Genomic DNA, 24,649 nt, shown 5'->3' on the forward strand with positions numbered 1-24,649 from the left:
TACAAATAATTTAATTTAATAATTTGGTTGGTAGCTATACTTTTTGAGCAATCATCTTCTTATCTTTTTACTATGAATTGTAATTTAATATCTTGAAATATTTTAATAATAATTCAGCCCATAAAATCAGAAGAAAGAAAAGTTTCTCATGTGATACAAAATATAAAAATGAGAAAAATGTTGGGAAATTCAAGAAAAACAAATATTTATATTAATTTTTTTTTCTTTTGGCCTTTGACTAATAAAAGAGAATCTTATAGCTGTTTTAGTATGCAACAATGGACCACTTTGCCAGCTATTTGCTGTGATTATTTTAAGTTATCTATGCACTTATCCACAAGTGCCATAGCCAAACACACACACAAAGCTCCAAACTCCAAACATTGAAAATTAATTCAACTTTTTTTTTTTGGGGGGGGGGGGGGGTAAAATTAAGATAACATAAGTTGCAGTGAAGTAGTGATGATGAGTGTATATAGCAAGCTTTGAAGCAGCTCCACTACAATAAAGATAAACAAAAAGGAACAGTTTTTAAGCACTCAGCTCTTTCTTTCTTTCTTTACATTTTTTTTCTAATTTATATATATATAGAGAGAGAGTAGGGTTTATCCTTCTTCAACTTTTTGGAATTCGAGTGGGCAAAGCTTGTAAATTTTTGGCTCTAAGTGGTTCTTGAAAATTTTCATCAATTATTTGTCCCTTGCTATTCTTGTTGTCACATCTCTATGTGGGCTCTTGCTGGTTTCTTCTAACAGGTGAGGGTGTTTTCTTTATCTTGTACTTGTTCTTTCTTGCTCTCAAGAATAAACAGATTGATGTGTGTGTTTGATCTGGAATTATTCCAATCTCTTTCTTGGATTCCTGTTTGTTTTGAACATGGTATTCTCTTGTGTTGTGCAGTGTGTAGCTTGATTTGTTCCTCAAAGTCAAATCTTGAGAGTAATTTCTGAAGTTTAGTGTTGATTCTTGCTCTATGAGGAAAGGGAAAGTTGATGATGGTTGTTGAATGATAGTTCTGTTATGGAAGTTCATTTCCAGGGAGTTTTTACTTAATCTCTGTGCTGGGGAACTGGTTTAGGGAAACAGGTTTGAGGTTGTTGAGTTTAGTATTAGTTGGATAGCAGTGGAAAGGGGTAAGTGAAGAAAGGGGATTAGTAAATGGTGTCTAGATCATATTCAAACCTCTTGGAGCTAGCTTCCGGCGAAGCTCCATCACCGTCTTTCAGCCGTATGAGGCGGCGGCTCCCGCGTATTATGACGGTTGCTGGAATTATGTCTGATATAGATGATGATGGCTCAGATAGTGTTTCCTCTGATCCATCGTCTTCGACTGCTCAACGGGATAGGATAATTATTGTGGCCAATCAGCTGCCAATAAAGGTGCATCGCAAGACGGACGAGAGCAGAGGTTGGACTTTCAGTTGGGATGAGAATTCACTTCTCCTCCAGCTAAAAGATGGGTTGGGAGATGATGAGATGGAGTTCATTTATGTGGGGTGTCTCAAGGAAGATATTCACCCAAATGACCAAGATGAGGTCTCTCAGATACTCTTGGAGACCTTCAAGTGTGTTCCCACCTTTTTGCCTCCAGATCTATTCAGTCGGTACTACCATGGGTTTTGCAAGCAGCAGTTGTGGCCGTTGTTCCACTATATGTTGCCTTTGTCGCCGGATCTTGGTGGGAGGTTTAACCGCTCGTTGTGGCAAGCTTATGTATCGGTGAACAAGATTTTTGCTGATAGGATCATGGAAGTGATTAACCCCGAAGATGATTTTGTGTGGGTTCACGATTATCATCTAATGGTACTGCCGACTTTCTTGCGGAAGAGGTTTAACCGAGTGAAGCTTGGATTTTTCCTGCATAGTCCATTTCCATCATCGGAAATTTATAAGACCTTGCCAATAAGGGAAGAGCTTCTGAGGGCTCTACTTAATTCCGATTTGATTGGATTTCATACGTTTGACTATGCCAGGCATTTCCTTTCCTGTTGTAGTCGGATGTTAGGCGTATCGTATGAGTCCAAAAGGGGTTACATAGGCCTCGAGTATTATGGCCGCACCGTTAGTATCAAGATTCTTCCTGTTGGTATCCATATGGGTCAGCTTCAATCAGTCCTGAGCCTCCCAGAGACAGAGGCAAAGGTAGCAGAGCTCATGAAGCAGTTTCCTGCACAGGGCAAGACGTTGCTGCTCGGGGTTGACGACATGGATATATTTAAAGGCATTAGTTTAAAGTTATTAGCAATGGAACAACTCCTATTGCAGCACCCTGAGAAGAAAGGAAAGGTTGTTCTGGTCCAGATAGCCAATCCTGCTAGAGGCAAAGGAAAAGATGTGAAAGAAGTGCAGGATGAGACTTATGCAACGGTAAAGCGAATAAATGAGATGTTTGGAGAACCAGGATATCGTCCAGTCATCTTAATTGACCAGCCGCTAAAATTTTATGAGAGAGTTGCTTATTACGTCGTTGCTGAATGTTGTTTGGTTACTGCAGTTAGGGACGGAATGAATCTTATACCATATGAGTACATTATCAGTCGACAAGCCAACGAGAAATTGGATAAGGTGTTGGGACTGGAAACATCAACCCCCAAAAAGAGCATGTTGGTTGTATCTGAGTTTATCGGGTGTTCACCATCTCTAAGTGGAGCAATCCGCGTCAATCCGTGGAATATTGATGCGGTGGCAGAGGCAATGGATTCTGCTCTTGTAATGGCGGAGCCAGAAAAACAATTGAGGCATGAAAAACACTACAAGTATGTTAGCACCCATGATGTGGCGTATTGGGCTCGCAGCTTCTTGCATGATCTGGAAAGAACTTGCAAGGATCATGTGCGTCGCAGATGCTGGGGTATTGGGTTCGGCTTGAGCTTTAGGGTCGTTGCACTTGATCATAATTTTAGGAAGCTTGCCATGGAGCATATAGTTTCAGCTTACAGAAGGACTACAACTAGAGCTATTCTTCTGGACTATGATGGGACTTTAATGCCTCAAAATTCCATTGATAAGAAACCGAGCTCGAAAACCCTTGATATTCTAAATAGTTTATGTAGAGACAAGAACAATATGATTTTTATTGTCAGTGCCAGGCGACGAGACACATTGGCCGAATGGTTCTCTTCTTGTGATAAACTGGGAATTGCGGCCGAGCATGGTTATTTTACAAGGTATGCAATTCACGTCGTTTGCATTTTTGTAGGAGTATTTTTCATTATATACAGCAAACTTATGCCCATAACTTGTAATTGGGTTTTCTAGGATGAAGCGAGACGAAGAATGGGACACATGCGTGCCAGTAGGTGAATGCAACTGGAAGCAAATAGCGGAGCCGGTAATGCAACTGTACACTGAGACAACTGATGGGTCGATAATTGAGTTCAAGGAAACTGCGATGGCTTGGTGTTATGAGGACGCAGATCCTGATTTCGGATCTTGTCAAGCTAAAGAACTTCTTGATCACCTGGAGAGTGTGCTTGCTAATGAACCTGTTACCGTCAAGAGCGGCTCAAATTGTGTAGAAGTTAAGCCACAGGTATGTGAAAATTTCTTTTCGCAACCAGTTACTGCTTTCTAGTCAAACTAATTGAGTACTGTTTTCAGCCATCTGTATTCTTACAGCCAAACGGTGTGATAATCAACATGCTAACGTAAATAGTAGGCTACACCCGTTCTTGAGCAAGAAATAGTGAGACATGCCTATTTAACACTATTCATCTAAATTTGGTTAAGACGTGCCCTTATATCTTCCCTTTATGCAACTCTGATCCGCCTTTTTTCTTCCTCGCTGCTAATGTCTGGAAGGTATGCAGATCATCTGCTGATCTTAATCATCATGTTTCATGAGTTAAAAAAATTGCTGTGAATTGCAGAAGCCGTTACTGCATAGGACTCTTATATTCTCTTATTCAACTAAAATCTTTTTTTTTTTATCTCCTATGGTATTACATGTAAGTTGCACATCTCCAACTAGTGCCTAAATGTGCAAGATGCATGTGTTGCATGATTCTGAATTTCGTTGTCCAAAAACTTACCCAAAGTTTGGCTATCTATGGGAGAGGGTCGTCACTATCCCTAAGCGTCAATTATTTTTTTCATATCTTTGCTATCCTGAAAGAAATAGGACAAACAAATAGATCCTTTGATTCCGGACTGGATTTTCTATTTCAAATTCTATTGCATTTGTTGTTCCATTTAATGTTGTGCGTTGTGGAATACCAAAATTCCAAGTACTGAAAAAGTCACTCTTTGAAGCTCTTGGAGATTTGTGATTGCATGAAAGCTTGCAGGCTGGGACCATTAGAAAACTTATTTATCTTGCTTTTGTAATGAGTTCTATTCATCTTTGACTGTTAGGGGATAAGCAAAGGTCTCGTTGCCAAACGCCTGCTCTCATCAATGCAGGAGAAGGGCATGTCGCCCGATTTTGTCCTGTGCATTGGAGACGACAGGTCTGATGAAGATATGTTTGAGGTTATTACCAGCTCCATTGCCGGTCCTTCCATAGCTCCTCATGCAGAGGTGTTTGCATGTACCGTTGGCCGGAAGCCAAGCAAGGCTAAATACTATCTCGATGACACGGTTGAAATTGTTAGACTGATGCAGGGGTTGGCCTCCGTTGCCGAGCAGATCACACCCGTGTAGGCTGACCCCTCAGCCATGATGAGCGTAAGCATGAATCATCTTCTCCTCTCCCCTTCAGTTCCTTATTAACTGTAAATTGTCGACCGAAAAAGGCTCCAAGATTGTCATATTTCCCTTTTTGTTTGAATATTTTCGACGTCAGAAAACTTCTGGTGAGTTGTATATATGTGTTAGAGAATTTCTAATTTTCATGTGATGAGAGTGATGCAGTGTGTCATTTGTGATTTGAGTTTGGGATATATAAACGCGACTTGAAACGAAGTTATGTGTTGCATGAGAATGCACTCTTGATAGCAAGTCTTTCTCTTTTTCCGGAAAGTTTTTACTCAAATCAGAACCAAATCAATTACAGAACAAGTGTGATATACTCGTTATGTGATTCATCACTTTTTTTAAATATACATCAATCGCCCCACAAATATATTTTACTTATTATATAATTGAGTTAGTTTGCGTTAAACCCGATCAGGGTTAAAATCTCCATCTTTTGTTTGTTTCTATGCCTTTTTTTGGGTGAAAATGGGCTCTTTAATTTTGGCAGCTAATTTACGTCCGTTGTGCATGTCGCTATAAGAAATGTGGGTGTTGTTTAAAAGATCATGGTCGATATTAATTAACCAGTTGCATGATGATTATTAGCTAGTACTTTTCGATGCGATATCATTATATATATATATTCAAAAATCACGATAAATATTTAGTCATCGTCGAAATTATAATAGATGTTGATAAGCTACAATCAAAATTTAATTTTTCGTACTTTATTTTGTTTGATTACGGTACATAGTATCGATTTGTAAATAGGGAGTGTTTGCAAATAATTTAAATGAGAGTGTTGGAAATTTATACTTCTCTGAGCTAAAAGATTGTAATTTGATGAGAAAGTGGTCATTACAACTTAAGGCATTTCTATAAATAAGTTGAATTTTTCTATAATTTTTATGCCTTTATTATTTTTTGTATATTTGGAAATACCCTAATTTCAGTGATGGCTAAAATTTACTCATCTGTCAGGGTAGTTAGGTAATTTTATAGATAAATTGGTAGTATACTAACTTTTTTGACCAAACACTTACACATCAATTTTTATTTTAATTATTAAAAAAAACTCGAAGTTCTTACATTTTAATTATTAAAAAAAATTAGACTCTTTTAAAAAATTATAATTTACAATTTTGTAATCATAATATAGAATATATGTATATATAGATTTGCAGTGTGTGAGCTCCAATGGAAAAAATTAAAGAAAAAAAAAAGGCCATTTTCTTAGATTCTTTGCCATGTCGATTCTCTATTTTAAATTCGTGTTTTTATTTTGACTTTCATTTTGTTTTTCTTTTTGCAAATAACACTTATAAATATTATTGTAAAAATATAAATGACGTAGATTCTATACATACGATATATTGGGTAGGATGAAATATTAAATTACAACAAATAAAATAATTATAAATGAAAATGAGGTGAGTCAAAAAAAAAAAATTAAGATTCACTTGAACAACCCAACCTAATTTGATTGAATTTATTATTCTAAATTCTGTTGTATCTTTTACTTTGATTAATATATATAAAAACACTATGTTATAGATTTTTTTAAATAAAAAAATGACATAATTTTTATGTACGTGGTGTGTATATATTAATTGATTTGATATATTATTTTTATATTATATATGTTTATATATTTTATATGTAAGTTTTTGTCATAGTTAATTATCTTAGTCAAAAATAAAAAAAAAATGAGCATAATTAACTATAATTGCTGGACGACTGTTAGATGTTATTTCTGGAAGTAAGGTTATAATATTAGTAATTATAACTGTAGCAATCAGTGGCGTTTCTTGCGGAAAGTAGATGTTCCACCCAAAATCGAGCTCTTTGCATGGAAGCTGTATAGTTCTTGTCTGGGAGTTGATAATGATGTAGGTAAAGAGGAGTTTAAATGATTTATAAGTCGCAAGACATCATTTTTCTAGCGAGAACAAACCTGTGAGACTCACACGGAGTCAAATTGGACAATAAATTCGCGTAATAGAATATCGATCGAATCGTAAGCTGCATCAGCGTAACAAAAGTGAGGAAATGGGGGTTGGTAATGGCATATGCTGGAGGCAGGAAGGGGAGTGGGGGCACTATCGGGGCTGCCGTGGAGGGCAATTCACAAGGCCGGCGTGGATGCATCACGTTCGAGGGGCCCTGGAAGACATCGGTTTTGAGAGTTTTAGTTATATGGTGGGTGAAGCCATAACCTCAGGATGTGACAAGCTGCCCGTGGAAGTGATCAAACAAGCACAGCGACTGCTTGCTACTCTGGCTTACGACGGAGGCCTAATCACCAGCAATGGAGTTGGTTAGGAAGGTCAACCATACTGATTTCGGACTTTCAGTCATGTTCTTTCGGTTTTGTAGTAGAATTTCAGGCTATAATTATAAAGCAAGATAAATATCCGCACGTTCAGCTGATTCTGAATTTATTTGTGAACCTCGATCCTAACCACTCGACACATAAGACATTAATAATTTTAATATTTTTTTTTTACAAAAGTAATTTACCATAAAATCGAGAACGAAAATAAATTATTCAGAAGTTAGGCTAAAGTGAGTCCGAGAGCAAAATTGAGGAAATGAATTAAGTTTTTAATTGCATCATCATTTTTCAACCCAAAACCTTTATGAAAAGGATCCTCAGATAAATATGTTGCAAAGTTGAAGGGGAGTTTTTACGATTTCAATATACACTGTAAAAAGAGTATGATATTAGTGGTAAATTATCAAATGATAATTTTGAAGTTATTATAAATAATATATAGACAATAGTATATATCTTGTCAATATATAATTATTAGTCACAAAAAATGTGTATAAAATTGTCACTAAATACAATTAGTGACACATCTATAGTGACAACATAAAATACTGACAATTGTTATTTGTTGTTACTAGATCGTCACTCTATATAAGTAGTAACGATATTAAAATTATCACTTGGTGTTTCCTGTCACAAATCTTTTATTTCCTTATAGTGATATACACACACACACATATGTATGATGAGTAGTGGGGTCTAACATCACTACAAAGATTGAAAGATTTTTTTCAAAAATCTTAAGGTCATCATAAGCTAACATGCAAAATAGGAGTTAACACTCTGATACTTAAGTCTTTAAACGATTAAATAAAATAGGAAACTCAAGTAAGATGGTGAGATTGTGATGAAATAAATTATATAGTTCGAAGATAGAGTACTCAAAGTGTAAGTAATGCTGAAAATCCATGTGAAAGGTGTGGAAAAATGAGAGAATCCGAGTGAAAATGCCAAGTGACATTCAGTGAGCTTAGTTAGCTTGTTGATTTACCTAAAATTCCTATTTATAGGAACAGGTTTTGAGAGATTTAAGGGTTGGTTGGAGGTGGTTGTTAAATCTTCAAAATCGTTGGGACATCTATTTTCTAGGAATCGTGTTTGTCCAACTGTTGAAATTGTCCCTCTAAGACATATGCCAGCAACAAGGGATCCTGTCAGCTTAATCAAGAATATAGGGGTGTTAGTTACTTGTTGATTTCCTCATCCGCGTCCAGCTGGCTAAACGTCTCTGCTGGCACCCTTTTCGAGTAATGTGGCATATAATGTGTAGAATAAAGCTGACGTTGTGGCCTTGTTGTATGGTACGAGACGTGTTTTTTGCCATTGTCCTGTTAGTAGAGTCCCAAAATTGTGTCTATTGACCTGTTATCCTTCATTTCTGTTAATTGTTTATAAGTTAGTAGATTTTAGGTATGTTGGTCTGACAAAACGGGAATGTGTCTCCTTAATTTAAATTTGGGGCAAGTTTGGTGATTTAGGCGTGGCAAAAAAATTTATTTTACAAATCAATATCTATTTATTAAAGAAATACAATACAAGTTCCATGTCTAGTCAGGACACAAAATGAAATAAACATGAGCAGTAATCCTGACGTTATTACCACCTGCCTGTTCACAAATCCTAAGCTTGACTTTGACCCCGCGTGCTAGTCCTATGATAAAAACAAATCACAGAATCACAAATTCTTCTGCACCTCCCAATAATTCAATTCCTCCAAATTTTCCTACACTTGACCAAAAAAATAAAGGAAAAACAGAACAAAATTTGTTATTGATCTAATGGGCTAGAAATTGTAATAAATAATTATTATTAATCATATATGATTAAATCAAAATTGATATAAAATATAGATAATTTATCGTGAAAATTATTTTTGCCAGAACAATGAACAACAACTGTTGCGTGGTCATGACTATGACTTTATACTATGAGCTATTTGTTTTTAATTATGACAATTAGTAATTTTTTTTTTCTTTTTCCGTGAAAACGAGATGAAACGACAAGCAATCAGCAGCGGGTGGTATTCATATATATATATGTGTGTGTATGCAACAACGTAAAACGTCTCTTTCTCCTTACCCACACGCAAATGGCTGCAATCGTTAGCACAAATTATTGTTGGCACTATCGAAGAATTGAGGTTGTGTTGTGGTGTGGGACAGCTTGTGTTCTCTTTTCTGCCTATTTTGTCAATCAATTTTCTGATATTCACACTCTTTTCAGTACTGTGAAGAAGGGATTCAAGTGTAAACACACTCAGCTCTAGGACCAAAATAATTCTACGTGGAGTCCACGCACAAAATCCTATAATAATGTTTGGATTCTTTTTCTGTGTAATTTGTAAAAATAGAAAGAGAGAAAAATAAAAATAAATAAGTATGTGCTGAAGATAGACTATGTATATTTGGATTTATTTTCAGAGATAATTTAAAATAAATATTTTATGTTTAATATTGTGTTTTGAGAAACAAAAATTACTATTTATTATCAAATCATATCTCCAAAATGTATTGTATATATAAGGAATATATATTGTATCTATACTTATTATGTTAGTATAATCTCTCTTAGCAAGGAAAATGGATATATTCTTGCGCTAGAATCATGGGATAGGATTGCCATAATTATGTTCAGCATACATGTCTTGATGTACATATATTTTGCACTTGGAGGAATGAAAAACGCGACATTCACTCAATATTCACTCTTTTATATATATTTCTATACATATGTGTATAAATATAAATATTGTATGTTTAATATTGTGTTTGAGAAATAAAAATTACTGTTTATTGATATATATCTATATGTGTGTGTATATGTATATATATATGTATTTATGGCAATTGAAAGAAAAACATCAAGATATGTTCATAAAGTTTGGTTTTAATTTTGCTTCATCTCCGAGATGGGCCAAAATATGGACAATGTTTGCCTTAATTTGTTTAGTTTTGATGATGTTTTAAAACAATGCCTCATTTATTTTTTGTCAAAATAAATCTATACTCATTATAGGCCGTACAACTAAAAAAATTACATACATACACATACATATATATAAATACGTATAAAAGAGACATGATTTGATAATAAATAGTAGTTTTTGTCTCCTACTAAACAACATCAAACATACCATACTTATTTTATATTATCTCCAAAAACAAAATCCAAAAATACACAATATTTCTAACACATACTTATTTATTTTTGTTTTTCTCTCTCTATCTCCACAAAACACATCAAAACAAGTTGAAAATGAAACTAAACATAATGGTTGTTTCTGCGTGAGAAAAATATTAGGCATATTTTGGTCTATCTCAAAAACGGGCAGAAAATTAAACACCAAAATATAATTTTCACGTTTAATTTTAACTTATATTTATGTCTCAGTATTATTAGTATATTTTCATAACCCTTTTTCTGCTTTCTTATAGAATTATCGATTGCGTTCTTTTTTATTAGTATTATTATTTTAATTCAGAATTATCGATTGTGTTAAATTTATTATTTATTGTTTGTTAATTAAATGAAATGTATGATTATACGACATTTTATCTAGATTGTGTATTGATCATTCGGTAAAGTCTTTATAGTTTAAATAAGGATGAATAGCAATTTACTTTTCTGTGATATTTAATAGTAATTTTATCTTTCAAAATCATGCAATCAAAATAATAGAAAAAGATACATAACTTTTTACAATTTCTAAAATAACCTTTTGTTTTCTTTAAGGAAAAAATATAGGTGTAGGGGTCAGCTCTCAAATATTTAAATATATAATCGCAGACATGAATATGTTGCAAGTAAAAAAAATCAAATTAATTAAATTAGCCTTTAATTAGTATAAGTGTGTGTGAATGGAAATAAAATGGGATCCATTCAAAGTGATAGAAAGTCGCAAGTCATAAACACCTCCACGACTTGATTGATTAGATTCAAATTAATACTTTTCTTATTTAGATTGCATTCGAAAATTAATAATTAAATATAATACATTCATTAACAAGTTACAAGAAGTGTTCAAGTAATGTCGCTATTCCGACACTGCTTGGCAGAGATTCGGCATCATATGCGGGTTCCTTGACCTAACCGTTCTTGGTCTACAGATGTTACATGGGCGTCGATAAAATGGAGAGTAAAACATGTTATTAATGCTGCCTAAAAAGCATTACTTGCTTCTGTGGTCTATTACATTTGGATGGAGAGCAATCACTACTGGTTTGACAACGTGCACTGCGATGCACATACTCTTTCTAATACTATTCTTGATGATGTTAGACAGCAAATTATTAGTGCTGGACTATCTCTTTGTCTTAGGCATTGGATCAGTTCTATTACCGGAGCCTTACCCGAAGAGGTTTTAGCGATTTTTTGCCTTTTAGTCTATAGGATGACTTGACGCATATTCAACTCAATCAATTCATTATGTATATTACAATTTTTTTAAAAGATAATATTTTATATAAATAATATTGACGTTTTTGATAGTTACGTATATGTAATTTTTTAAAAGACATTAATGATAAATAGACAGCATTGATGTAATTCTCCCTTCATGTTATTAGTCAATCTCAGGTCGCGTACCTTGTTTTGGGCTATCCCTTGACTTGACTTCCTTCCCGGCAACCGAAAAGACCAATTTCTCTCAATAATCTCATGAAAAGACCATCAAGTCCTTAGAAATGTTACAGAGATATAAAATAAATATTTGCCCATAGTACCCTCCAATTTCCGGATATATCTATGAAAAATAACGATGCAATCGAAGAATATGAAATAAACACAACACAAACAAACCTTAAAAAATACTTATGAATATATCTTATAAATATGGGTTAATTATAATTAGACTCCCTCTAAAAATACTAAATTATACTTTTTCTCAAAAAAATTGAAGTTACACTTTCCCTCCGAAAATTCTCGATTTACACCTAATCCCCTTTCGTTTGGATTTAAACGAAAAATGCTAATATAAGCAAAAGAATTAATATTTTTTAATTTTATACGTCATTCATACGTCTATTTATTTTGACCAGGATAATTAGCCATGGTTAAATATTGTTTCTTCAATGGCATGCGCAAGATGTGCCTTGCACGTGTCTGTTAACTTAGCCAGTGGAGGAAATGACTCACATACTCTAATTATTTTTCACTACAAGAAAATATAATATTAGTGACAAACTATCAAGTTATAATTTTAATGTTATTATTAATAATATATATTAAGTGACAATAATTTTTATCGTATCATTAATTATATAATTATCAACGACAAAAAATATATATAAAGTTGTCACTAAATACAATTAGTGACTCATCTATAGTGACAACTATTGTTTGTTGTCACTAATTACATTTCGTGACAACTTTGTGTATATTTTTCTGTCATTAATTTATGTTCATAATAATTTTTATAAAATAATAGTATTATTAAAATCATGAAAGTTTTTATTGTGACAAAGAAAATAGTTTTTTCACTAAATATATAATTAATGATAATATTAAAATTGTCACTTGATTTTTTTAGTTACCAATCTTCTATTTTTTTGTAGTGCTTTTCAATCCCATTAAATTACATTCGTAATACTTTTGGTCCCATAATACTTAAAAATTAATTTATTATTTATATAACCTCTTTTAATTTTTTTCTGAATTAAGCTATTATTTGGTACGAAAATTATTTAATGAACTCTTACCATGCACTATAATACATAAAAACTTCATTTTTTAAAATAAACATATTAGAGAATTTTTATTTATAAATAAATAATAAATTAGCTTTTAAATTATAATTATTGTATTTGAGATAAATTTTAACCTCTTATAATTATATATTTTGTGAAATTAAATTATTTATTTGGTCTGAAAAACTTTGAGTAAACTCATCGCAAACTATAAAAATAAATTCTTTTAATAAAAATATGAGAAATTTTATTTTTATGTACTGAATTAATTTTTGAATTATAATTATGTGTATTTGAGATAGATTTTAGTATCTTTTATTATTTTTAAATTAAATTGTTATTTGCCCTAAAATTTATAATATTTTCAAACCAAATAATTATTCAATTTCAAAAATAATAAAAAGATGCTAAAATTTATCTAAAAGACAAATAATTATAATTTAAAAATTAATTGATTGTTTACATTAGAAAATAAAATATCTATATTATTTATTTTTTAAGAAAAACAAACTTTTCTTCTTATAGTTTATGGTCAAAGTTTTGTAAAATATTTTCAGACAAATAGTGATTCAATCTCAGAAAATGACAAAAAGATGTTAGAATCTATTTCAAATACAATAATTATAATTTAAAACTATTTAATTATTTATATATTTCTATACTATTTTTATTTTAAAAATAAAATTTTATTTGTTATAGTTAATGGTCAAAGTTGGTTAAAATATTTTGAGACCAAATAATAACTTAATTTTAAAAATTAATAAAAAGAGGTTAAAAATGATCTCAGATATAAATAATTATTATTTTAAAAATCATTTATTATTTATATAAAGTAACATTTCTCTAATATTCTAATTTAAAAAACAAATTTTTATTTATTAAAATTTGAAGTCAAAGTTTATTAAATTATTTTTGAACCAAATAATAATTCAATTTCAAAAAATATATATAGTTATAATCCAAAAATAAAATTCATTAGTTATACATAAATAATATTTTTATTTTAAAAAATGAAATTTATTTATTATATATTGTTTGTGGTAAAATTATCAAAATATATTTAGACCAAAAATAATCCAAATTCAAAAAGTAATTAAAAGATGTTAGATAAATAACAAATTATTTTTTAAATATTACGAGTTGAGTTAAATGAAACTAAAAGAAGAGTCTTTTCTTTCATTGGCCAAGTTAACGGACATGTGCTAATTTTCCGTTAACTTTTAAAGAAGAGGACCGTAAACACCGACTGTCCATGTGAATTTTCAAAAATATTTGTCCAACTTCCTGCTTTATGGGACTAACGAATTTTGTAAAAAACTAAATTCTAAGGTGTTACGCTGTTATAATTAATTTAGTATTAGCCATATTTTTTTACTTTTAATAATGATAATTAATTATAATAAAAAGTTAAAACTTTCAATATTCATACATATTATTTCTAACACATATTTATTTATCTTTATTTTTCTCTCTCTATCTCCACAAAACACTCAAAAACGAATCATAATGAGCGATAGTTAAGTTCCAAAACTCTTGCCCAATAAATTAGAATTAGTAATTAATTAAGATGTGAACTTGCGATCAGTGTTTGAAAATAAAAGTAAAAATATGGAAGACACCCTTCTCTTCCCTTCCCATACCAAAACTCTCGAGTGTGAAGGCAACAAGGTTTACCAAATCAAAGGACACGCAAACGGCATAGTGAGCAGTCAATGGTATTACATATATATATATGTATGTATGTATGTTGTCTGAAACTGGACAGAACTCCAATTACTACAATCCAAGCAAAGGAATGAATCAAATAGTATGAAATTTCAAACACTACATATATTCCAATTCCATCTCCTACAACAAATTGAGTGTCGGAAAAGAACAAACAGGTAAGAAATGAGTGATGGGATCGTGCAGAGGTCTATTGCCAGCCTCGGCAAAGGATTCGACCTGTCCTCCGATTTCCGACTCAAGTACTGCAAGGGCGACTCCAGGCTCATCCTCCTCAACGAAACCGACACCCGGGAGCTGTCCGTCCCGGGTTTCGGATCCTTCGACGGTGTCTCCGTCGACATCAAGTGCGACAAGGGTGATCGAATCAGGTACCAGTCCGATATCCTCGACTTCAATCAGGTACTACTGTGATAAACAACGACCATCTCATCTAAAAGTTTATGCAACACCATTCGACGAGACCATAACATCGTCTGAGTTTCATTGTTGGTCTTAATTTTTCAGATGTCGGAATTCTTCAACCAGAAATGTTCAGTACCCGGAAAGATCCCGTCCGGGATGTTCAACTCGATATTCGGGTTCCAAAGCGGGTCGTGGGCGGCTGATGCTGCAGATGTGAAGTGTTTAGGGCTTGATGGATACTTTATTGTGTTGTTCAGTGTGCATGTGGACAGATATCCACTTGTTCTTGCTGATGAAGTAAGAAACGCCGTTCCTTCTACATGGGATCCTCGTGCTCTTGCAAGGTAGATCGATGCAATAAACACCCCATTTATGCCCTTTTAGTTACTCTAACTCTGTGGTTTAATTAGTTTAATTTCTTCATAACTACCCCTATATATACACATTCATATGGATAATTTTTTTTTTCTCTTTTCCACTTTAGGATTATCTATTAATTATACTATAAACGGGATTAGGGTCCGGAATGGAGAAGTACCTGACATGGGTTTTTTGAAGCATTGAGTAAAATAAAAACGAGATAAATATCCATAGGTTTGATAAGACTCAATCCCAATGGACACAGTGGTAGTTGGCTGAGTCTTGATAAATGAATTTCATCTCCTCACGTAAAGAGGAGTATTAATAACATTGTTGACCCACAAACTGCAAATGCCACACCTACAACATATATTTCAATGACCAATTCTTGGGGGGAACAGTTCCTCTCTTTCTCCCTCTAGAATATGATTAATTTTGGATTTCAAAGTTAGATGAAAAGGCATAGAAAAATTCATATTTGTGTTGGGGTGCGTTTTTAATTAGAGCCACTCTCAGTTTTGATATAGATTCAATTTATCCATAAAAAAGTCAGCCATTTCAAGAGGAAGACGCCATGAAACCGGACATGATTTGAAAGCTCTACTTATTTAATTAAGTAATCTTTACTAATTAGAGACTTTTTTAAAAAAAAAAAATAAAAGTCTTGAGTACTACCACTTGGCTTTTGGTAATTATTTCAACGTTTTGACTATTTCTCCTTTTTTTATAATTTATAATTGAAACAATTGTATTTACGTCTCTTGACTTATGATCGACAATTTATACAAATAAACTCATATCTTTTGTGTAATTAAGACAACCACTCATAGCCTTTAAAAAATAGAAATAGTTTGTGTAATGATGCTAACGTTTCTGATGGGTATGTGTAATTTTTTAAAAAGTAAGGGTGGTTTGTGTAAATGAATTCGAGGGTGTTCGTGGGTGTATGTCTAATCTTTTAGAAGGCAATGGTGGTTTGTGTACTATAGATTAGAGAGTGTAAATGTAATTATCCCTTTATAATGTGTTATAATTGTATCATCAATAATGTCTAACTCAATTAACGAAATTGAAATTCCATATATATCTATAAATTCATTTATTTGAATTTACACATGGCTACTTTAATTATAATATATGAGGTAATTGTAATGGGAGAAAATAGGGTGATGATAATGTTGAATGATTTGTGACAGATTTATAGAAAAGTATGGAACTCACATAATAGTGGGGCTGGGCATAGGAGGACAAGATGTGGTAGTAGTGAAGCAAGACAAGTCTTCCAACATGGAACCTTCACAGCTGAAGAAGCACTTGCAAAACCTTGGGGATCAGTTATTCAATGGGACATGCACTTTTTCTCCACACCAATTCAAAAATAAAGAACAAAAACACAAGGTTTTTTATTCATATTACTTTTTCACTTCATTCACATTTTCTTGTATATTTAATACTAAATTATGTACCCAATTCAGGCGCCGCAGGCCTTCAACGTCTTTGATCCACAGTCCACTCCTCTCACCACTTACGCCTCCATCACTGCAAAAGATGTAGGTTTCATCATCACTCACACCTTAATTCAGAGTTAATTGTTCAATATGTGCTGATATAGACTGATACGGATATTGTTTCTGCTCCAACATTTATTTTCTCTCATGTGGAAATTTTAACTCATCACTCTTCTGACAAGGGTTTAGGTACACAATTTTGTCCCTTTCAATGAATAAACAAACTATAATATCTCTGTAAAATTTGATCTAATTACTCAAACACTTTTTCATATTTCTCCTAAATTTTTAATTATAATTTGCATCCAACACCCGTTTGAGAACAAAGACTTGCAAGTACACCCCCTAAAATAAACACATCAAGATTATAATATTTTTACAAAAAAAAACAGAAAAGAAAAAAATTAAACCCAATTTGAAGAGTTGGGGAGGTAAGTAGGTAGATAGCAAAAGCGTTTAATGTTGGTATTCTACAATAGTTTGGCTATTAGTGAGAAAGTTGAAAGAGAAATTATGGTGGGCACTGGCAGGGAATCAGTGTAATGTGTTGGAGACGAGGAGGAGAGGGATCAGTGAGTACGCATTGTGAATGGCTGCTCACAGTTCCATCAATGCCTGACGCCATACATTTCAACTTCATTCCCATCACTTCTCTTCTTAGGGGCGTTCCTGGCAAAGGTTTCTTATCCCACGCCATCAATCTCTACCTTCGTTGTAAGTTTTTCTTCTTCTTTTTTTAACTTATTATATCATTCAAAATTGACTCAAATTTGAATGAGGCCATGAAACAAGATTGACACTCGTAAATTGCATCTATCTCTTCTAAAGTTTAACATAATCCCCATAGATGATTATCCACCTCAAACAGTTTAATTTATACATAATATATTAATACATTCTTTTTAAATTTAATATTTTGACAATCTTGATTGGAAGACAGATAATACTTAAAATAGTTCCATCTGAATTGACAAATTACAATTTTGAGTAGGAAACAAGAAGTTTGGCCTTTTCAATAATTGTTTGAATATGACTTTGTACCTAACTTGGATTTACGTAGTTTGTGTGTTGTGTTTGTGTGATTGATGAACAGATAAGCCTCCAATAGGTGATTTACAGTACTTTCTGGATTTTCAAGCACATAGGATATGGGCCCCAATTCACAACGACCTCCCATTGGGCCCAATAAGAAATAAGGCCCTTCAAACGCCATCACTGCACTTCAATTTGATGGGCCCAAAGCTGTATGTAAATACAAGTCAGGTGACGGTTGGAAACACACCCACACCCGTCACCGGAATGCGCCTCTATCTCGAGGGCATCAAATGCAACAGGTAATGCCTGCCACCCCACTCATAATATTTCATTTAGTCTCTGCCTATTTTTTCTGGATAAATGAAATTAAATTGAAAACGATTGAGACAAAAAATGTAGGTGGGATAAGGGGAATCAAATTAGAAGATAATCTGAAACATGAACCAAACGTAAGTAAAACCTGCAAGTTTTGATTTGATCATCAGGTTAGCGATACACCTGCAGCACTTGGTAAATCCCCCAGTTCTTCTCCAAGACAAGCTACAATTAGGCTCTCCCTTGTGCCGTGGATCCGAGCAATTCCCCGACAACCATCGCTACTTCGAGCCCGTCCAATGGAAGATGTTCTCCCACATCTGCACAGCCCCCGTCAAGTACGACCCCCGATGGCTGAACGATCCAGGTCCGGAAACCGTCTTCATCGTCACCGGAGCTCAACTCCACGTCAAAAAACACGAATCCAGAACCGTCCTGCATCTCCGCCTATCCTATTCCAGGGTCACAAACTGCTGCATTGTTCAGTCGAACTGGATGCAATACGCTTCCGAAAACCACTCCATCAAATCGGGGTTTTTATCGTCCATAAGCACTTCGCTAGCCGGGAACGCCGAGAGGGAAAAACCAGCGCAAGTGATTGTGGATTCGGGGGTTTACCCGACGGGGCCGCCGGTGCCGGTGCAGACGCAGAAGCTGTTGAAGTTTGTGGATACGTCGGAGATGAGGAGAGGGCCGTCGGATAGTCCGGGTCATTGGCTCGTAACGGGAGCGAAACTGGATTTGGAGAAGGGGAAGATATGCCTCCGGGTGAAATTCTCTTTGTTGAACCTGTGTTCTTGAAGAAAATGAAGTTGTGGCAGAATCGTGTTATGAATGGGGGAAGCGCGGAATCGTGGTTTTGCGATTTAATATGGGAAAAAGTGTGTGCCATGTGAATTTATAATCTTCTTGTGATTGATTTAAATGACAAAGAAATAATCAATGACAGGATAATATGAATTCAGTGGATTAGAGTTTAGTTATAGAGTTGTGGATTGAATGAGGGATACGAGTTGAGTTGTATAATATATGTATCAAGTATTTATTTGTAAAAAAAATAAGTCATAACTTGATTCTTTACACGTTTGTTAATTCCTTTCTTTTTTTTTTTTTGGCAGCTATTATTAGAAAGTACAGTGGGTGGGTATCAACCTGCAAATTCTTAAGATAATATTGATTCAAAACTAAAATAGAGTAACATATATGATCCAGCTAAAAGATGAAAAATCTTTTTTTCATTGAAATACACAAAAATGATGTAGAATGCAAGACACCGAGCTACCAAAATTTTGAGTGTGTGTTTCTCCCCGGCAACTTATCCCCAGTTTGAGGATTTTGGGAAATAAGACAGAACATCTAACCATAAATACTTTCGAAATCAAGCCTCACGACAAAATGAAGTTCATGTCTATAGCAACATCTCAGCAATCTGGACAGCATTAAGAGCAGCACCTTTGCGTATTTGATCGCCACAAACAAAAATGTCCAACCTATTCAGACAGCATCAAGTAGATTAGTATTCGATTCTATAATAAGGAGATGGATGCTACTGACGAGCTATTAGAATTATATGGATCAAATCTATACCCATAGTTGCCATCCTGGGAAACATCTTGTCGTATTCTTCCAACTGCAACATCGTCTTTGTTAGAAACATCTAGAGGGGTCGGGAAGTAATTGGCTGCACGGTCATCGATAACCACTACACCGGGAGCATTGCTGAGAATCTCTCTTGCTGTGTTCTAATAGGAAAAAGAAGGAAAAAGGAAAATGTGTTCAATAGAAAACTCTCACTTCGAATGAGGAAAGAGTGCTTTCGTCTAACATTTAGGGTCCAAATACCATTTCTGGGCTCTAAAATTATGGGTTCCAATTCATATAGGATGAATTTAAAAGAAAATAAAGAACAATGTTCGATCACATTTACAATCAAGGGATACTTCTTATATGGAGCACGGCACGAGATAATCATCATACATGTAAACTACTACTAATTTGTAAGTGTTACCGAAAATCCACTTTCCATACTGTTCTTACACCAACATACATGTTGGGCTTTATGCCAAAATGCATCCCTAGTTCGATGCCCAGAAGGAAAATATTTACTGCAAGGAATTGGCACAGAAGAACTTCAAGAGGCACCAAGTGATGAAGCCTGAGAGTTGTGCCCCAAGTTCCCACCCTTCACCATTTTGGATGGTAGCATACTGAACTTTGATGATCCTTAAGTTTGGCAAAGCTACTCCAACATAATAAAATGAGAGCAAAAGTAGGAGACCAGGAAACACTTAATCGAGCAGGGAATTGCATCTTACCCTTAAGCAAAGTGCAAGCAGCAAACATGGGGCCATCACTTTAAGTTGCAGTACAATGAAACCTCCATCAGCAAAAAGGGGAACTAATCTAATTCTTCTAAAGAAACTATGGAGGTGGTGTGGGATAGGGTAAAAAGTTTATGTCCAGTAGGTATAATAATGAAGGTCACACTGGTTAGTAAGATGGGATAGAAATAAATAAAGAACTAGAATCATATGAAAGAGATGAAATAACTAATACTATTAGCATTATACCAAACTTCATACGGACCTTAATATCTCAAGGTAACAATTAAAGCTCATCGGATCTAGTTTCTTTAGATGTCCCAGCTCCCAACACTAAGATAAACCCTAATCAGCTTGGCACTGTTACCACTAATGGACAATTTTAAAATTATAAATTTCAGAAGACCGCTGCTGTTATGCTACATGCACTAAAGACCAAGCGTATGCTCTTATTCTACATTTACAATATATACAGAAAATGAGTTTATAAATACACATTCAACATCAGCCATGAACTCCACCAATAAGAGTTGTATCACAAGAGGTTTCCAGAGAAACAGATTTTTTTAAGCAGCATATAACATTTTTCACGGAGTTGCAACCAAGTACTAGAGATTGGCTGAAAACAGCAGGCACATATCCATGAACAAATAAATGTAATTACAGAAAAAAAGGATAGAACATAAGGCAGATTTGACCATAATATGCAAAAGAATGATTTTGAACACAAAAATTTACCTCATCTAAAGGTGTCTTAAATTGAAGATTCACACTCTCAGCATGAGCACGCATGACAGGTACTCTTATACAGGTGGCAGTAACTTTGACATCCTTATTATTCTGCAATTCATAATAGAAAAAAGGTCTGTTACATAGCTAATATATTATACTTACACAACAAAGTACACAAATACCTAATTGCCAAATTAAGACAATCTTTATAGAATCCAACAGAAAATTACCCATATTTTTCTTGTCTCTTTAACTAATTTCATCTCCTCTTCATTGTATCCATTTGAAAGGACTGGCGCATTATGTGAGAATAAGTTAAAAGCATACTGCAGGTTGAAGCAATTTATTAGAATACAAATAAGGATAAGATGCAGCAAATAGTTTCTGCACCTGATATAAGTTGCACAAAGGAGAGAAAAAAGAAAAACAAACCTGTTGCTTAAAGATTTTACAAGTAGGCTCTTTCCCTTCAAGCACCTATTAAAGAAGAAGTCATTTAATTCATCCTCAAATGGAGGATAGCATCAAAAGATTGAGAAAAGACAAGAAAAAACCTCACGAGTCTGCTGTTCAAGCTCTTCCATTGCTGCAGCACCTGCACCACTCGCAGCCTGGTAAGTACTGACAACCATTCGTGTTACCTGAAAGGAAAGATTATCAGCATCTCGGAAAAGGACAAGAGAGGTCCAGGAAACAGTTCAGATCGTAATTGTCCACTGCACCAGAAAGCGTTTGTGATCCGAAAGGAGGAAACATTTAATGATCTAGTGTTCTGGACAGACAAAAACCAAGCATCGCAAACAGGGAGGTGCATCATTTGCAGAACTTATTGAACAACATGCAGGGCATCAGCAACAAATTTGAAGGGTTAACTTTTCATAAAATGAGTACTAAAATGGTATGCTGCTTTTGCAAATCACTCTAGATATTTGAGCAACCTATAATGCAAAATCATAAAGATTTCATGATTATGATGAAAGAAAATATAAGATTGATATTAATGAAAAAGATACCAAAGTTGTTCTCAACTCCAAAGAAAGCCCCTTTAAAGAATCCCTTCTAGCACAAATACACCATAATCAGAATTTTATCATCAGTATAAGATCTACTCTTTTTTCAAGAGTTTTTTCCTGAATCATTTGGTGATGACTTGAACATAAGAGTTCGTAGATTGTAGGAGTACAAAACCATTTTGTGTTGAAAGATGGCTTATCACAAAATCTTAGTATTTTGAAAAATTTTGTGATAAGCCATCTTTAAAGGGAAATTTTTTTAACACGCATCTACCTCATCCGGATGCCAATCCTAAGTGTTTGTCATCTTCCCAGCTTATTGTAAAGCATCTCAGTCCAATATATACAGACACACATATCGCCAACATACATACACAAACATAAACCAAATAAATGAGGCTCAAGAAAACCCATACTTTCGCACGACGATGCAATGGAGTGGCAGCCATGAGGCAAATAATAGTGGAGCAATTTGGATTTGCAATAAGCGCCCCCTTTCCACTCTTGAGCTTAATGCCTTCCATCGCCTCAGGGTTGACTTCCGGTATCACAAGCGGAATCCCCTCGTCCATCCTAAATGCCGAGCTATTATCTACCACAATGGTGCCCTTCTCAACGGCTATAGGTCCAAACTTCTTGCTTATACTCCCGCCGGCACTGAAGAGAGCAATGTCAACATCATGGAAGCTGTTTTCGGTCAATTCTTCGATGGTGTAGTTTCGGTTCTCATAAGTGAGGGTTTTTCCAGCGGAGCGTTTGGATGCCAGTAGCTTGAGGGACCGGTATGGAAAGTCTCGATCGGATAGAACAGACAGGAATTCTTGGCCAACGGCCCCGGTGACTCCGACAATGGCGACGGAGGGGCCATCTTCTTTGAGGGACATGCGGACCGTGAAGGGGGCATTGGAGACACGAGGGGAGGGAGAAAGAGAAATGCTGGTAGGCCTGTGGAGGAAGGGAATGGTAAGACGGTGGTGGTGGTGGAGGGAGAGGGTAGGGGGTTTCATCCCGGCGGCGGCGGCGGCGGCGGAAAAGGGAAAATGGGGAAATTGGACAGCGGCTTTCTGCGAATGAAGGTTGTAGGGTTGAGAGTTGAATAAGAAATAGGGGGCGTCAGCCAGCGACTAGTGAAGATTGAAATTGGAAAGGTTGGCGGCTGCAGACTTGGAGCTAAAACAGCCTGCTTCTTTCTCGTTTAAATAGCCAGAGTGCCAGCATATTAGAAAAATATTAGGAATAATTATATTTGCACGTCTTGATTTATCGTCTATTTATAAAAATTATTTTTAGGACAAATTTGAAATTTAGCATAATTATGAATACTCCCTTGTTATTTAAAAAATTATCAATATCCCCCTGATTTTAATTACCGTCTAACAATTAATCTAATCCATTATATTTCCATTCCTTTTTTTAGTAAACTGATCAAAATGGCTTTGTGGATTAAAAATTATAATTTATTTATTTTTTTAAAAAAAATATTTTTTTATAGACTAAATGGATATATTTTTCATAATTTTTATTCCATCTACCCCATTCGACTTTTTTTATAAGTTTTAAATTTCTTTAAAAAAATAAAAGAATATAATAAGGGCAAAGTTGATAATTTCATACCTCCTAAACTTAAATAGAGGGAAGCGTAACTATCCCAAAATATTAATGAATCTTTGAGCAATGGGTTTTGGTTGAAATGTCAAGAATCATGTTCATTTTCCATTGAATGAATTTAGTTGAGTGAAGCATCAATACTTTTTTTTTTTTTTCAAATTGTAAATAGAAATAAGCATGTGTATTCTTATGCCAAATAAAATATATTTCAATTGATTGTTATGATTGTATTCTTTTTATTATTAATAATATCGAATTAATGTAATCTTTGAAAAATATTTATAGAAAAAGAAATTACTAAAATAAAAAAAAAATGGTTAAATATTTTCAACCCAAAATATATAAAAACAAATTTCTTCACATTTTCAAACAAAAGAAAATTGAAAAGTGAAAAAATGTATTAATTTTTTTTTAGGAAAAAGAAAACAAGACTTAAATCTCTAAGCCTATGTTTGTTTTTGTGTTTTGGGCCGAAACACAAAAACAAGTTTGATTTTGTAACTTCACACCACTACTGAGTGTGAAAATTAATTTTTATATGTTTTATTTTTTATTTTTTATTCTATTCTCTCTCTTCTTCTTTTCTCTCTCTTCTTACATTTCTCTCTCCTTCTTCTCTTCTTTCTTCTTTCTTATTATATATATTATATGTATTATATATTATTTAATATATAATATTTGTGAAATGTAATTAATAATTACTACTAAAAAATAATTATTAACTTATGAAATTATTGATATTAAAAATATTTAATATCAATGCTACTTAGTTAAAATATGTAAAAATTTTCTACCTAATGAAAATACTGTAGCAGTTGCGTACACTACTGACAATATATCAATACTATATACCTAATTTGTATTTTTATTACTTCAATTATCTATTAAAATTTATCAGTTCACATATAAAATTTCAATGAATGTATTTTCAACATGT

At 33.8% G+C, this 24,649-nt stretch overlaps 3 protein-coding genes across 3 annotated transcripts; 2 read left to right on the forward strand and 1 right to left on the reverse strand.

The window, feature by feature from the left end:
- Nucleotides 1-447: 447 nt before the first annotated feature.
- Nucleotides 448-4,902, forward strand: ATTPS6 (UDP-Glycosyltransferase / trehalose-phosphatase family protein). The gene is made up of 4 exons (XM_011072253.3): nucleotides 448-755; nucleotides 901-3,167; nucleotides 3,259-3,532; nucleotides 4,354-4,902. The coding sequence occupies exons 2-4, from the start codon at nucleotides 1,159-1,161 to the stop codon at nucleotides 4,639-4,641; spliced, it is 2,571 nt and encodes an 856-aa protein (XP_011070555.1). The 5' UTR covers nucleotides 448-755; nucleotides 901-1,158; the 3' UTR covers nucleotides 4,642-4,902.
- A 9,443-nt stretch (nucleotides 4,903-14,345) lies between these two features.
- Nucleotides 14,346-19,118, forward strand: LOC105156185 (MAC/Perforin domain-containing protein). The gene is made up of 7 exons (XM_011072254.3): nucleotides 14,346-14,817; nucleotides 14,923-15,164; nucleotides 16,377-16,578; nucleotides 16,656-16,730; nucleotides 17,219-17,402; nucleotides 17,782-18,022; nucleotides 18,209-19,118. Exons 1-7 carry the CDS (start codon nucleotides 14,581-14,583, stop codon nucleotides 18,837-18,839), a joined length of 1,812 nt encoding a protein of 603 aa, XP_011070556.1. The 5' UTR covers nucleotides 14,346-14,580; the 3' UTR covers nucleotides 18,840-19,118.
- Nucleotides 19,119-19,251: 133 nt separating this feature from the next.
- LOC105156186 (semialdehyde dehydrogenase family protein) lies at nucleotides 19,252-23,281 on the reverse strand. Its single transcript, XM_088877562.1, has 7 exons — nucleotides 22,521-23,281; nucleotides 21,646-21,732; nucleotides 21,524-21,568; nucleotides 21,322-21,417; nucleotides 21,098-21,199; nucleotides 19,626-19,780; nucleotides 19,252-19,528 (listed from the first exon to the last, which is right to left on the reverse strand). The coding sequence occupies exons 1-7, from the start codon at nucleotides 23,109-23,111 to the stop codon at nucleotides 19,447-19,449; spliced, it is 1,158 nt and encodes a 385-aa protein (XP_088733688.1). The 5' UTR covers nucleotides 23,112-23,281; the 3' UTR covers nucleotides 19,252-19,446.
- Between the last annotated feature and the right edge of the window lie 1,368 nt (nucleotides 23,282-24,649).

Source organism: Sesamum indicum, linkage group LG2 (genome assembly GCF_026168435.1).
Source record: "Sesamum indicum cultivar Baizhima isolate 11 linkage group LG2, ASM2616843v1, whole genome shotgun sequence".
Taxonomy (NCBI): Eukaryota; Viridiplantae; Streptophyta; class Magnoliopsida; order Lamiales; family Pedaliaceae; genus Sesamum; species Sesamum indicum.